Source organism: Phalacrocorax aristotelis, chromosome 5 (assembly GCF_949628215.1).
Source record: "Phalacrocorax aristotelis chromosome 5, bGulAri2.1, whole genome shotgun sequence".
Classification (NCBI taxonomy): Eukaryota; Metazoa; Chordata; class Aves; order Suliformes; family Phalacrocoracidae; genus Phalacrocorax; species Phalacrocorax aristotelis.
Window position 1 is genome coordinate 25,474,560 of NC_134280.1, and position 14,133 is coordinate 25,488,692.

Consider the following 14,133-nt stretch of genomic DNA (forward strand, 5'->3'; position numbering starts at 1 on the left):
GGCAAGTTTCTGCATGACGGGTATTGCAGTAGATCTGAGCAGACACTTTGTTCACAAATATTTCTACAGATACAGATAGCATCTTTATTGCAAAACAATAAAGAAAGCTACATCAAATAGCCAATCAAGAAGTTTGTAAACTTAACACCAGGTTCCCAAATCTAGTTTGCTTCCCTAGCATTGCCACCACTGTTAAGAGCAGCGGCAGCTCTCAGGTGTGGACATACAGAGACACAGACATGCTCATGCAGCCTTTTTGTGTGCCATTTTCCTTCAGGCCATAGTTTGGGAACATCTGCAGTAGAAGCGTTAAAGATCTTTTGGGCATAGGTTATCAGTGAGCTATTGCTGACACTGACCTTTGTCAATAATACATTTACAGTGCTATCTCTACATATGTTTTTTAAACTATCTGGCAAATACCTGGAAGAGAAACAGGTTTGACAAGTGTCACTGTGCACATAATCTTACATGAACTATGATACTGACAGGTTTTACATATGCTGCTCCGCAAGTAAGTAATACTACCAAAACCCTTCCCCAATGTGGTATTAAGGGATTAGGGCCACCAGATTCAGATTTACAGTTTAGCCACTGAATCCTTAGTTAGGAGATGGAGACTTTTCTATCATTTCTATGGAGTGCCTCAGATGTTTTCCTTCCCTCCCTTCCTTCTCTTTTTTGACATGACAACACAAGTAATTTTCAACTGCTTCAAACTCTCCTTGTTCCTCCTCACCTGCCACTTCACATACCTACCACTGCTATCCTGCTGTTCACGGTAACAGCCCTCCTTCCACAAGTCTCCTTTCTTCCCATGCTCTAACCAAATTACTGCACAGCACTTTTTCCTTCTAAAGACAGCATTCCTTTAGCACAGAGCTGTCCTTTCCACTCACCGAGCACTGCTGCAATTGGACTTATTTCCACAAACATTAACACTGATTTAATACACAAATAAGGTAGCTGCAACATTTCCTAGGCCCAGGCTTAAAACAGACAACAGAAGTGTTAAAAAACACTTAACATAGACGCTTAAGTAAACTCTATCACCAATTTTATTACCCGACTCTCTAAAAATGTTTCCTGATAGCACCTCTCTACCCCAAATATATACAATTTAGTTAGGAAACAGCAAAGCAAAAGTGCCACAGTAAGAGTATCAGCACAGACAAAGTTTTTATTTTGAAAGAGGGATGAATCATGAACAATTACATAAATCATCCACCAACCTATTCATCCAGATGGAGAAAATAGTTGGATGATCTCATTACACTTTTATCAAGTCAGTCTCAAATTTCTTCAAGCTTGTTGTTGATGTTTTAAGATTAAAAGCTCTCAAGAAAAATCGGTGTCTCCAAAAGAAATTTTAATAACTGACATGCTGAAATTCAAGACAATGACATCGAGACAAGTCATATTAAAAGAAAAAAAAGAAGTTAGAAACTAGAAATCAAGGCTTTGTGTACAGACCCATAGACCTTTCCCCTGAAGGAAGGGGGAACGCTCTTTAAATTAGTTTCTTTTGTAAAGTTAGTGATTTCATTTTATGTAAATATTTGCAGATATTTAGCATTACAAAGTAAACAAGTTCTACCTTTTGAATTGAATCTCCAGTTCTGCTCAAAAAGTTCCCACCCAAAATTTATATTCTCACACAATTTACTGACCTCAGAAACTTCAACTGCAACCATAAAAGTTTCTCCAGCTGTGAGCACCGAGGACAAGGAAACAGGCAAAACAAAACTAGAGCATCACCCTCCACCGACTGCTAGCTTGTCCTAGAACCTCTCAGTTAAAACCAGATACTGAATTTTCTTCAACTTAAACTCCATTTTCACCTGTTTCTGTTCGGAAGCCTCCTATGGAGGCCCTGGGCTTTGCAGAGCCGTAATTAACAAGGCAAATCAGCTCCCACGCAAAGGCTCCAAAGCGGCGGAGCAAGGAGTGGGTGGGTAGGGCGCTATTTTCGAAGCCTGCGACAGCGGCCGCCGGCAGCCCGGGGAGAGGGCTGGCGGGCAGGGCGGAGGGCGGCAGATGTCAGCCCCGGCTCCCGCCGTTCCGGCCAGCCGGGGAAACCCCACGGCTCCGCCGCTCCCCTGCTCCTGTGCGGGCGGGAGGGAAGCGAGCCACCCGCCGCCCGCTCCCAGTGGCCTCCTTTTCCCAGGCCGCGCCTCGGCCCGCCGCCGCCTTGCTCCCCGGCGAGGTGGGAGAGGGCGTGGACACCGGCCGGCCGGCCGCCCCGCTCCGGGCCCCGGGGACGCGGGGCCCAGGGCCGGACCGCGGGCAGCGCCGGGCGCCCCACTCCCTCCGCCCCGCTCACAGCGGAGCCAGCCCCTATCGCGGAGCCGCTCGGGGCCGGGCCGGGCCGTTCCTGCCCCCCGCCAGCACGTACCTGCCACGGGCCGGACCGCGCATCCCGCCGCCGCCGCCCGCCGAAGGAGGGGCCCGGCCACCGGGGCAGCACTCCCATCAGGCCCCGCGCCTCCCCGGCAGCCAATCAGCGCCAGGCTGCTCGGGGCGCGCGGGCACGGGGGCGGGGCCGGGCCGGGCCGTAGTGTGAGGCGGGCAGGGGCTGAGGCGTGGCGGGAATGTCTGTTTGTGTGCTGCGGTCGCTGCTACTTGTTGACAGAAAAAAGAAAGTTTTAACACTAAAACCTGGGAACATGAGGATCCAACTGCCGTGTGAAGGTTTGCAGCAGCTTTCTGCCGCTCTCAGGTTGAGCCTTTGCCAATGAGCAGGTGCTGACGGGCGTCCTCCGCGGCAGGCGCTGGAGGCGCCTCAGGGTTACACAGGAAGACTGCTCTCACTGTCCCCTTCGCTCCAGTAGGCGACCGTTGAGCTTATCTGGAGAGAAGCATTTCTTTAATTTACATTGCTGGAATAGCAGTGCTCTTTCGGTGCTCTGCTTTATCAGTTCTCATATGCGGTGTCCTGTCCTGGCTGACACCCATCATCACTTGTCCTATGACAAAAGGGCTGAGGAACAGAGAATACGTGCTCTGTTTGCACTGTCTTTCTCACATGGTCTTCAGTGCCCTGGCTCAGAAGTTTTACCACTATGGCTACACAAGTGGGAGCATGTGCACAGATGTGGAAGGAAGTCCTTCCCAACCTGTCCTGAAGTAGAAATTCCCATGCAGAAGCTGCATAATTTTAGCTGACCCTGCATTATTGAACTTGTCATATGTAACAATGCATTGTAACACACCCTGTAAATGTTGGGGGTTTTCCAGTAGTGGTGGGTTGACCCTGGCCAGCAGGTAAACACCCACACAGCCTCCTGCTCACTCCCCCTCTGTGGGGTGGAGGAGAGTCTAGGAAGAGTAAAAGTAAGAAAGCTTGTGGGTTGGGTTAAAAGAGAGTTTAGTAAGTGAAGGAAAGAAAAAAGCAATGCGGGGGAAATAGCTTGCCACCTCCCACAAGCAGACCAATGCCCGGCCAGTCTTCAAGCAATTGTCTACCCTGGAAGACAAAACCCCCCACCTTCTTATTCTGCTACCCCAGTTTTATTGCTGAGCATGGTGTTATATGGTATGGCATATCCCCTTGGCCAATTTGGATCTGCTGTCCTGACTGCCTCCTCTCCCAACTTCTTGCCCAGCCCCAGCCTGCTCACTGAGGGAGCAAAGCATGAAAAAGAGAAAGCCTTGACACTGTGCAAGTACTGTTCAGCAATGGACAAATCATTGCTGTATTATCAGTGCTGTTTTAGTCACAAAATCCAAAACACAGCAGCATACAGACTGCTATAAAGAAAGTCGACTCCATCCCAGCCAGACCCAGTACAACAATTTTAAAGATAATGTAAATCTGAACAGAATAGGCAAGGCTTTTAGGCCAGGTGAGGACAAACAAGATATTCCACCACCTTTTCAGGCAACACAGTCAGCTTCAAGCTTTAAGTAGTAGGACTGCTGAGCCTGATCATCTGCTAGGCGTTCATTCTTAGTTTTGGCATTGGGAAATCAATTCGTTTCGTTTTTGGCAGTGTTCAGAGAGAATCTTGCTACTCTACATTATTAACTAGTTTCAATATCAGCTAAGCGACAACTTCAGCTGCAAAACATGGTCTAGAAAGGGCTTCAAGTAAGTTCATTCAAGGCAAAAGTAAAATTACAGCCTTCAATGCAGCACCACTGACTATACTAGAAATGCTCTGCTATAAGGTACAGAGGTCAAAACTGTAACCTATGTCTACAGCTTTATTTTCCTCACTGAGACCTAGACTGTTCCTTCCTTTCCAAGTGAAAAAAGACTTGGTAACTAAGCCTTTCCTTTGCTTCAGCTTGCACTCTAGAGCTAAACCTGCTTAAATCCTTGTAGCAATGACTATTCCTCTGCTGCAAGGATGTCTTCCTTTTTGGTTTCAGATGAAATGCAGCTATAGTCCACTCCGAGTTTTGATACTTCAATGTGGTGTGTTGCTGGAAAGAAGCTGATTTAAACCTTCATCTTTAAGCTAACATTTTTAAGCATACAAACATCTTTTTCCATGGTCTAGCATAGTATCCACTTAAAGTAAACCCAAATAATAATGATACCATATTTAAATGCTTTTTAAATGTTATAGCAAATACTGGCATCTCCAAGAATCTTCTCCTTTTTTTTTTCCAGAATTGTCATAGCCTTTTCCAGATTACCACAAAATCCAGCCCTGATTCAGGGCTGAACCAGAATTGTGAGGAAGATCCCAGGCTGTACTCATGTCCTTAGGCCCTGTTATAGAACTGATTTTTATGCATGCCTCCTCCATGAAGTTCTAATCACTGCTATACAGTTATGAACCTATTTAACTGGTAGTTTTAAAAAGGTGTTATTAGCTACCATTATTGAACTTTACATGCAGATAAGTCTCTCAGCTTTGTGATATGATACCATGCAGCTACCAGTTTGCTTCAGAGCCAAGATTGCCTAAAACAAGAAATGGTGCCCATGTAGCTGGTGAGAATAAAACTATAACTTTGAATCAGTCAGCCTAAAATTTTCATTAGTGTGGTTCAAAACTGTGCCCTGGAGAGTATCTAAAACTCTAAATAAATACCTTTCAAAATCCTTCAGTATCAGTGGGATTGGTGTTTAACCTGATTCTGCGTAACTACTCTAACAGCAGAGTACCTCTCCAGAATTTTCCCCAGCATCATAGATAGCATTTAGCGCTTTCAGTCCCTCTATATGCAGAACACTGAACAATTAGCAATAAACTTTTTTTTTAATGTTTTGGTCTCACACCCTAAGACTGTTCTGCCTTCAAAAACAGTTTTCCCATTATAACACTCAAAACACTCATATATGTTAGGAATATATGTAGCCTAGTAGTCTGATTTATTTTTCTAAATTAATATATGGTCCTATACATCCTTAGGAAAACGCTATCAGCTTTGCTGATTTATGTTTACTTGAGGTTTTTAATTAGACTTCCGAAGTATGTGCAGCATTCTCTTAAAGTGGTCCCTTTTGGACTTCTCTGGCTAGATAGGACATGTAGTTTGAGTCATTTAGATGATGGGAGAATTTAGATGTTGAAACAGAACCATTGTCTACATTGCAAATGGAGATGTCATTGCAGCAGATGAGGGTACATAGATAGCTTTAAGATCACAAACACTGCTACCCATACCATTATTGACTATGGTCTGCATGTGTTGCCATCCCACTAGTTTTTTCACCACATGGTTAGTCAATGAAGTTTGAGAATTAGGTGCTGCTCTGTGCTGCATTGCTCAGACTAACACAGGGGTACTGTGCCCCGGCTACTCTGCTTCAGTTAGCCATTCTGTGCTCATTGCTGTACACCACAGGGGATTCCTCAAGAGCACAGTTTTGCTTCAGGCCAGTTCCTCGCGCCCCATGGGCACCTCAGTGATTAACGCAAGCCTGAGCTGTCATGGACACAGTCCAGGCACTCCTCACTGTGGCTCTGCTTTCCACTGCAAAGCTACTCTACCGCCACTGGTGGAATGGATTTGGTGTCAGCATCTGGATTGCTGCAGCATCCTTACATCCCATCCTCAGCTGAATGTACCTCAGCCAGTGGTGTTAGCATAAGCCAAAACTGAATCAAGCCAACAATGGATCACGTTTCTTGCGGCCTGGACTCTGTTTCCTCTGCATCTTGATCAGAATGAGTGCATGCTGGCACCTTAGAAGTAACACACACATAGTAATTAATACACATTTATGAATGTTCTGTGTAATTGAGCTTTGGTTTAAAAAAAAAAAGTTAACAATAATATATTTGATAAAGCAATATAGGAACTTTTTTTTTTTACCAAATCAGGAAAATACATACATAATTAATAACTTCCTTGTGTGGACATATCTGTTACATCAAACCTGCACTTTACTCTTAACTGACATGAGTGATAGCAATGACTCCAGACTATTTTCTTGTCTTGTTGCAAGTTTCAGCTAGGTCTGGGACTGGGAAAAGATCTAGAGAACATTTTTCAGATTACAGTGGACTGACAGAGCCCTCATAGAGGGAACTGGTGAGCTAGAAAGACTTCCGGCCTGAAGCCATGAGGCAGATATAACTTGGAAGCTGCAAGAAAGGCTTAAAAACAGATTAACCAAATAAACTGTGTTTCATTCATGACATTTTAATCATTTCAAAGCATACAAAAAGGTGGTGTTCCTGAGGTGGGGTGACTTTCATGCCGTATTTTGGTACGATGTTCTTTAGAAACAAGCTCTGCAACAGCAGCACTGAGGAAGGTATCATAGCTTTGATTTAATTTTTTACATGCAATAGTATATGCTTCTTTTGATTTTCTCATCAAACTGTAATATTTGCAGTGACAGATGTCTGTATTCTTACAGTTGACTCTTATTCCCTGAGCTTTTTGGTGTTTTATCATGGAGGGCATTTCAGTGCTGCAGCACTTTAATGAAGTCCTTTTGTGCTGGTTTTGTCTGGGGTAGCATTAATTTTCTTCACAGTAGCTCATATGGGGCTATGTTTTGGATTTATGCTGAAAACAGTGTTGATAACAAAGGGCTGTTTTCATTATTGCTGAGCAGTGCTTGCACGGAGTCAAGGCATTTTCTGCTTCCCACCCCACCCCACCAGCGAGCAGGCTGGGGGTGCACAAGGAGCTGGGAGGGGACACAGCTGGGACAGCTGACCCCAACTGACCAAAGCAATATTTCACACCATGTGACATCATGCTCAGCATGTAAAGCTGGGGGAGAAGAAGGAAAGGGGGTATGTTCAGAGTTATGGTGTCTGTCTTCCCAAGTAATCATTACACATGATGGAGCCCTGGAGATGGCTGAACACCTGCCTGCCGACGAGAAGTAGTGAATGAATTCCTTGTTTTGCTTTGCTTGTGGGCACAGCTTTTGCTTTACCTATTAAACTGTCTTTATCTCGACCCACGAGTTTTCTCACTTTTACTCTTCCAATTCTCTCCCCCATCCCACTGGGTGGGGAGTGAGTGAGCAGCTTTGTGGGGCTTAGTTGCTGGCTGGGGTTAAACCACGATATCTTTGCATCTGACTCTAGATAATAAATTATTACCTGAAAAAGTAATGCATAATTCATCAGGCCAAAAGATATCATTTCAAGTGAATGGTTCATACAAAAATCTTTTAACAGTTGCATACGATCATCAGAAAAAGCCAAGATGAACTTTTCCGTTCCATAAATTATTCTTGTTGTGATTAACACCTTTGCTTTTGATTAATAATAACTATTATTAATACTATTATTACTATTACTCACTATTGCTTTTGCTATTGCCATCACTATTACTGTCACTGTTGCTGTTACTGTTGCTATTGCTATTACTATATAACTATTAGTATTACTTATTAGTAGTACAATTATTACTATTATTATTTTGCTGATTATTGTTCTATGGCAAAAAAATGTAAACATTTAGAAGCTTTAAATCAAGAAAACCTCTTTGTGTCCTAAATCTCTTTGTTAATAGCCTAGAGTGCAAACTTTCTATCCTTGAAAGACCATGAAGTTTAAAGCCAGGATGGCAGTCTCATCCTCATTTGAGTACTATAAATCTCTGACAGTGTGTTTAGGAACACGGTTAAACTTTGGATTATTTTTGTGGCACAATGAATCAGGAAAGTGATTTCTCATAAAACACTGAAATGTATGTGTTTGTTCTGTCATTAAGATCTCATGAACAAACAGAAGAAGCCTAGTGTGAAATTGTCACATGAGAAGCAGAAAGATGGTTTTGCCTCTATTTGAGATAAGTTATGCTTCAAATAATGTATGAAGTTTTAGAAGCAGTTATTATACACATATAAGTGCATTCCCTTCCCTGATAGGCATGACTTCAAGCTTCTGACTCTTTAATGGTTATAATGAGTAATACATGTTTATAGTTAGAAAAATGACTGTATAAACAATAACTCAATGTTCTGTAAAAAAACATACTAAATCAATTTTCCCTAGTCTCCAAATGAAAGCATGATTATTCTCACTGAAAGTATTTGAGCTGTACTAATACCTAAGTCAGCTATATTATTTTTGCTTCCCGGAGCCGTTTGCTCTTTAAACAAATTAGGGTTCTGATTCAACAGGATTCCTCCTCTTTAATAAACACATAAGTACATCCTTAAATTTTATTAACATCTATTTCCTTAAAGCTAAACAAAATAAAGAATGCTTTTCAATAGCCTTTTTAATATGGTCGTGCCTACTGGGCAAAGTGGGAACTAACCCAAAAAATGAGGGCCAAATTATGAAGTAATTTGAATGAAACTCCTGTTGACCTTAAGAGGACTTTTACTTGATTAAGAATAATGGAATTTGGAACCAAGTAAATGTGATTTAAGGGGCAAATGAGAATGTGCTGTTCTTACTGCAGCGAGCCTCCCTTCGAGGGCGCTGCATGTGTGTGCAGAGCACAGACCAGTGTGGGAACGGTATCCCATTTCTATTCAACCTGACTGCATTTTAGTGCTTTCTTATTAGTCAAGCTGGAGGAGACAGGCAATGAGAAGGAAAGTCCTAATTAGTACATATATTTTGCTTTTGATAACTGCTCAAAATGGTAGATAGAACATTACCTACGTTAAATGCATTTCATACATACTCCTGATTGCTACAAGAGCTTACTGTAATGAAGTATTAAATTTACATATAAAATTGTTTTCAGCAAAGTACCGAGAACTGGATCTGCTAATAAGCTTTGTCCTGGTTGGAAACCAAACGGAACCGTGGAGTCCCAGAATGCCAGAAATAGGACAATAAATATTTTTGGCACAGTTTCAAAGGTGCACAGTGCCAGACATAGACATGTAAAAATATGGCAAGCTCTACAAAGATTATAAAAGAAATAAAATCACAGTTCGTAATTCATATAATCATGTTAAATAGCAGGCTTATAAACCAATTCATATAATAAAATCCACATGTAAAAGTATCTGTGATTTCATTCAGTTAAAGATGACAAGTATTAGAGCTCCCCTTGCAAGCAAATATATATCTTGCAAGCTGAAGGACAATGAACAACAGTTGCTTTGTGTTCATGTTTAATGTTATAACCTCTGTTAGTCTTTTCACACACATGATTTTCAAACAACTTTTCAAAGAATGTGAAATTTGAAAGCATTCAGAATTTCAGAACATATTTCAGCTACTGAGTATCCTTTACCACAACTATTACTGCTTCTAGTTTAGATAATTTAAGATCTGAATTTAATCCCTCCACATGCAAAACTCCCAGGAAACATGATGTTTTCATAGTGTGTCATACTAGCAAACATCTGAAACAGAGCTTGAATTAATTATATTAGAACAATGTCAAAAATATTAACTCTCTTAAAATATATGTATTTCATTAAATACATATAGGAGATGGACAAAAAGCAGAATTTCTCCTGTAATCACTCCAATGACCTCAAATGATAGGATTCAAGGTCATTCTAAGCCTGCTTTGGCTACACAGAGGTGCTTAGGTAAAATTAATGTCTTGGATTTTAAAAACACACCTGGGAACTGCCATTTTGGAATAGTGAGTTGGGTTTGTATTGCACATTTTTGGGGTACTCTCCATGTTCCGGTTATGAACTGACCTATAGTCAACCAACCAGTGAAACGTAAGGCCAGTAATAAAGCTGTAATGAGCCAAAGGTAAAGTGCAGATGGGAAACTGGGGATGAGAAAAATCTGAAATAAAACTTCAGTTCTCTAGACAAAACAAACCAGAATAAAATGTGCTAGAAAAGGCTCAATTTCCAGCACAAGTAGCACATCGAGTCCTACTAAGAATAAAGGAGGTTACAAGAAAATAGAAATAGCATGTAGTAAAGTCTAGGATTTTTGCTTTAGGGCAAAACATATATTTGTGTTATGTCTGACTTATTTTATTAAGTAATATACATTTATCAATACTAGATCATCTCTTTCATGCCAGAAAAGCAGAAAAATATACTATAATGCATTTCATGCATGTCGGTAATTTTAATTCTTTATGAAGGATAGTCATTCTACACATTCATCTAATTACCTTCACTTTAAGACAGATAGATGCTAATCCTGAACATCTTAACCTAAGGTACAATGAAAACTTACTTATTCTCATTTTGCTAGGTGCTTGTCTTAGCAATTTGTTCTTCAAAACCTCACAACCTCCCTTCATTTTCACAAAAGATCTAATACCATAGTGCACTTGAGAAGATCAGTGAAAAATAACAGTATTTGGTACATTACTAATAAAACAGTATCGTCGTATTGATGGCTCACCTGCCGTTTGTTTCTTTCCCTATATTTAAGATGTAAACAGTTTGGTGCTGTCTCTGTTTTATGCTTGAATGACTCACGGCTAGCAAATTGGTCCTGAGATTCCTAGAAAATTCCACAGTGTAACTATCCATCTCCTGTTCAGTAAAGTAACATACTAAATTATACCTATCTGATATATGTATTGACAAATCATAAGCTTTCGTGTTTGGCTTGTTTGCTTACACTTTGATTTACCAAGAAAACTTTCAGAAAGATTTTGTGGGTTCAGGTGAGGTACTGCAAGGGATCTAATTTTCAGAAAGTACTAACTGTCTAACCTTTTAAAATCAAGTCTCTTTAAAATGGCTTGGGCTGGGCATCCAAGAGCAGCGGAATCCATCCATACTTGTTAGGTATTTTTTTAATCTTGACTTATGCATCTTCCTATTTTTTCTATTTTTTAGGAAAATAACTTCTGATATATGCAAATTATTTTTCACTTTTTCTTGTAATATAACTAAAAAATAACAGTAAAAATAAGTCACAGCATTATTGCTGAGAAAAGTGCAGGCACCACACATATTTCTAACAATCTATAAATGCATTCCTACAAACTTGTTTATTGGATAAGTCTGGCCATAAATTGGCCAGGACACAGAACTTTATATGAAAAGAGCAGAACATTGGACAAAAACATTATAAGTCCACAGTATTAGATTTAAAGTAAAGTAACCACAAACTCCTAAACATGTATCCCAAAACTCACAATCTTTGTAATGAAAGGAAAAGACCACATCATATAACTGTCTTAGCCAGGCAATTCGGCATTTAACTTGTTTATTTTTCAGTTAAACAAAATCCAAATATCTCTGGGGAAGACAATGCTAATAACAAACATAACCACATAAGCTTTGTATATGAAATTCAATTTTAGCTTTAGTAGGGCCTGTCAAATTGGAAATTGTAGTAAAAAGCCAATAAACCTTAATCAAATTCTATCACACAGATTTTGGGCATTTTGTTTTTACCCAGTTTGTTCCAGAATTTCTAGTCTGATCTTGAGTCCTGAAATACTTGCATATTCCTTTGATATTATTCTTAGCTTTGCAAGTAATTTACCATACTTTTTAATAAGGAAATTCCACCTTAATAGAAGAAACCCTGCTTGATGAGCACATTTGAGAAAATGAAGAATATTTGCCTTTTGTTTTTCTGGTGCTGTTAAGAATTTTCTTTAGTATATTATTCCCTACTGGTAGAACGGCTATTGATTTCCCTAAGAGTAGGACAGCTTATTCGTGGAATAGCCACCTGCAGTCTGCTGATTTTAAAGCTCTCCTGAAGACACTTCTTTAGCATCATTTTCAAAAGTCTGTGCATTGACATCTATTTGTTAAATTAAATTTTATATATCCAAAATAATTATTTGATTCTTCACTCTGTGATTAACTGCTTTTATTCAACTGAGGTAATCTTTTGTTCTTTAACACATGCTTTCTTAATTTAGAATTTACATCTTCTCTATTGTTTAAGTGTTGGATGAAATTAGACCCTAATCCTTCATCTGAGTCTAAGTGGGATAGTTTAGCTGCATGCTTCCCCAGAACTTTAGTAGGGTACTTCACATAATGCAGGACTGAGACCTGATTCCCTCTGATACTTTTGTGACACAAATCTCCTTAATTACTTGGCAATTTTAATCTATTCTTTCTATTCTTGCCCTTCACAATTTTTGCAGACTAGCAGAGTTGCAAGACAGCATATGTTTTTTTTTATTTGCCATTGCTGCTGTATAATCTGAGCTGTGCATTGGTCCAGGAGATTGTTCTGTTCATCTAATTTTATAATACCCATGCCTTCTAAAGTGTCAGCTTGTGTTGGGTGCCATGGTGAAGAAATCCCAGATTCTGACATTTAAGGATGAGTGGACTACATAAAGCATTGAGGGAAAGCAGTTAGAACTGGAAATGTTAAGCATGTAAAGAATGGTGGGCTCATCTGCTCTAAAGCCTTCCTTGGGCATTCAGATGTTTCCTCACCATCTCATTGCTTTACTAAAAGGCTTTTCAGTTATTAACTTAGGTCACACTGCATATGTTTTCACATTTTGAGCTAAATTCTGTCTTCAGATGGACACAACCTGTGTCCCACAACCAACTTTTTGGCTTCAGCAGAATTTTGAACAAGGCCATCTACATGCTGTGGACAAAGTTTCTGCTTTGACTGAAATCATGGGAAAAGTTATCATAAGCTTCCAAAAAGGCCATGAAGGCAAGAGATAGCAGCATCCTCATTCTTTACCCCAGGTCTCAAACAAGAGAAAGGGCACATCACTGGTACTCATAATCGTGACAGCACTCATGGCATACATGAAATATTTTGCTTTGCAAAAGTATCTGTGTCTCAACCACTTGCAGATCGACAACCAACAGTTCCTTCAGCTCATATTGCATCTCCCACAAAGTCATTTCACCTGATCATGAAAGCAGACAGCAGCATGGGAGGAACAGAGGGGGGGACCACTCCATCCACAGCCTCAAAACCACACCAGTGCCATCGGACTCATGATACCGATCCACCCACTTTGGGCCTGAGCTGGACTTGCCCTCTTATGATCAAACACTACAAGGGAGACGCTCATCTCCATGTCAGAAGCAGGTCTGTTATGAGGAGCTGATATCTGATTCATTCTATTTTTAAAATCTTTGTCTTTGAAATGAGACTTCAATGATCCACCCAGCTGCATACAATCAGGAGCAGCAGCTTGGCATAATAGGGTGAGGAACTTTTAAGGGGTGTTTATAGTTTGAAAGCATCAACCTCTCTTTTAAATTAAAGACACAGTAGAAGAAATAGTAAGCACTAAAAGATAATTCAGAGTGCCCTTAGAAGAAGCTTAGTTATCCCTGAAGCTTCAAAACACCAGGCTTTTGGAAGACCTCTCTGTTCCAGAGTGGGAAACTACTCTCTAAAATCTTACTCTGAGAAAAAAAAAAAAAAAAAAAAGATGCACTAGCATTTTTTAGCTGCTTGGAAGGTTAAAAACATTCCAGCAAAAGGGTCTAGGTTGAAGTACGTGAGGCAAAAACAAATATTTCTCCATAAAATGGCTACACTAGCATAAAGAGGAATACTTAGTAGGCTTAAGGTGGGAATTTAGGGAATAGTATTTTTTTTGCTTTTTTTAACAGGAAATACTGTTTAGGCGTTTTATATAGGGGGTTCTGCATTTGTGAAGGGATAATTTGCTCTAAAATATGTGGGCAACCAGCCTAAATTCTCTAATTGAGTAGTTTGCTTATAACCCCAGGCCATTAGGTGAATGTAAACTATTACAGGCTTAGTAAGAAAATAGTCCCATTAGGATTTTTGTATTTGTATGTGGTTGTGGGTTAGTGTGACTGTTTCCAAAATGATGGATTAATGAAAAGGTCTT

At 40.3% G+C, this 14,133-nt stretch overlaps 1 protein-coding gene across 6 annotated transcripts in view; it reads right to left on the minus strand.

The window, feature by feature from the left end:
* LNPK (lunapark, ER junction formation factor) overlaps window positions 1-2,498 on the minus strand; it is a 43,172-nt gene extending 40,674 nt beyond the window's left edge. For 2 of the 6 annotated variants that reach the window (XM_075093531.1, XM_075093526.1), the window contains exon 1: window positions 2,396-2,479. In XM_075093531.1, the coding sequence (XP_074949632.1) occupies window positions 2,396-2,473 (78 nt within the window). In that variant the 5' untranslated portion in view covers window positions 2,474-2,479. Of the gene's footprint in view, window positions 1-1,232; window positions 1,385-2,395 lie in introns of all 6 variants that reach the window. The other 4 variants (XM_075093528.1, XM_075093530.1, XM_075093527.1 and 1 more) reach the window with 4 other exon arrangements.
* Window positions 2,499-14,133: the final 11,635 nt, after the last annotated feature.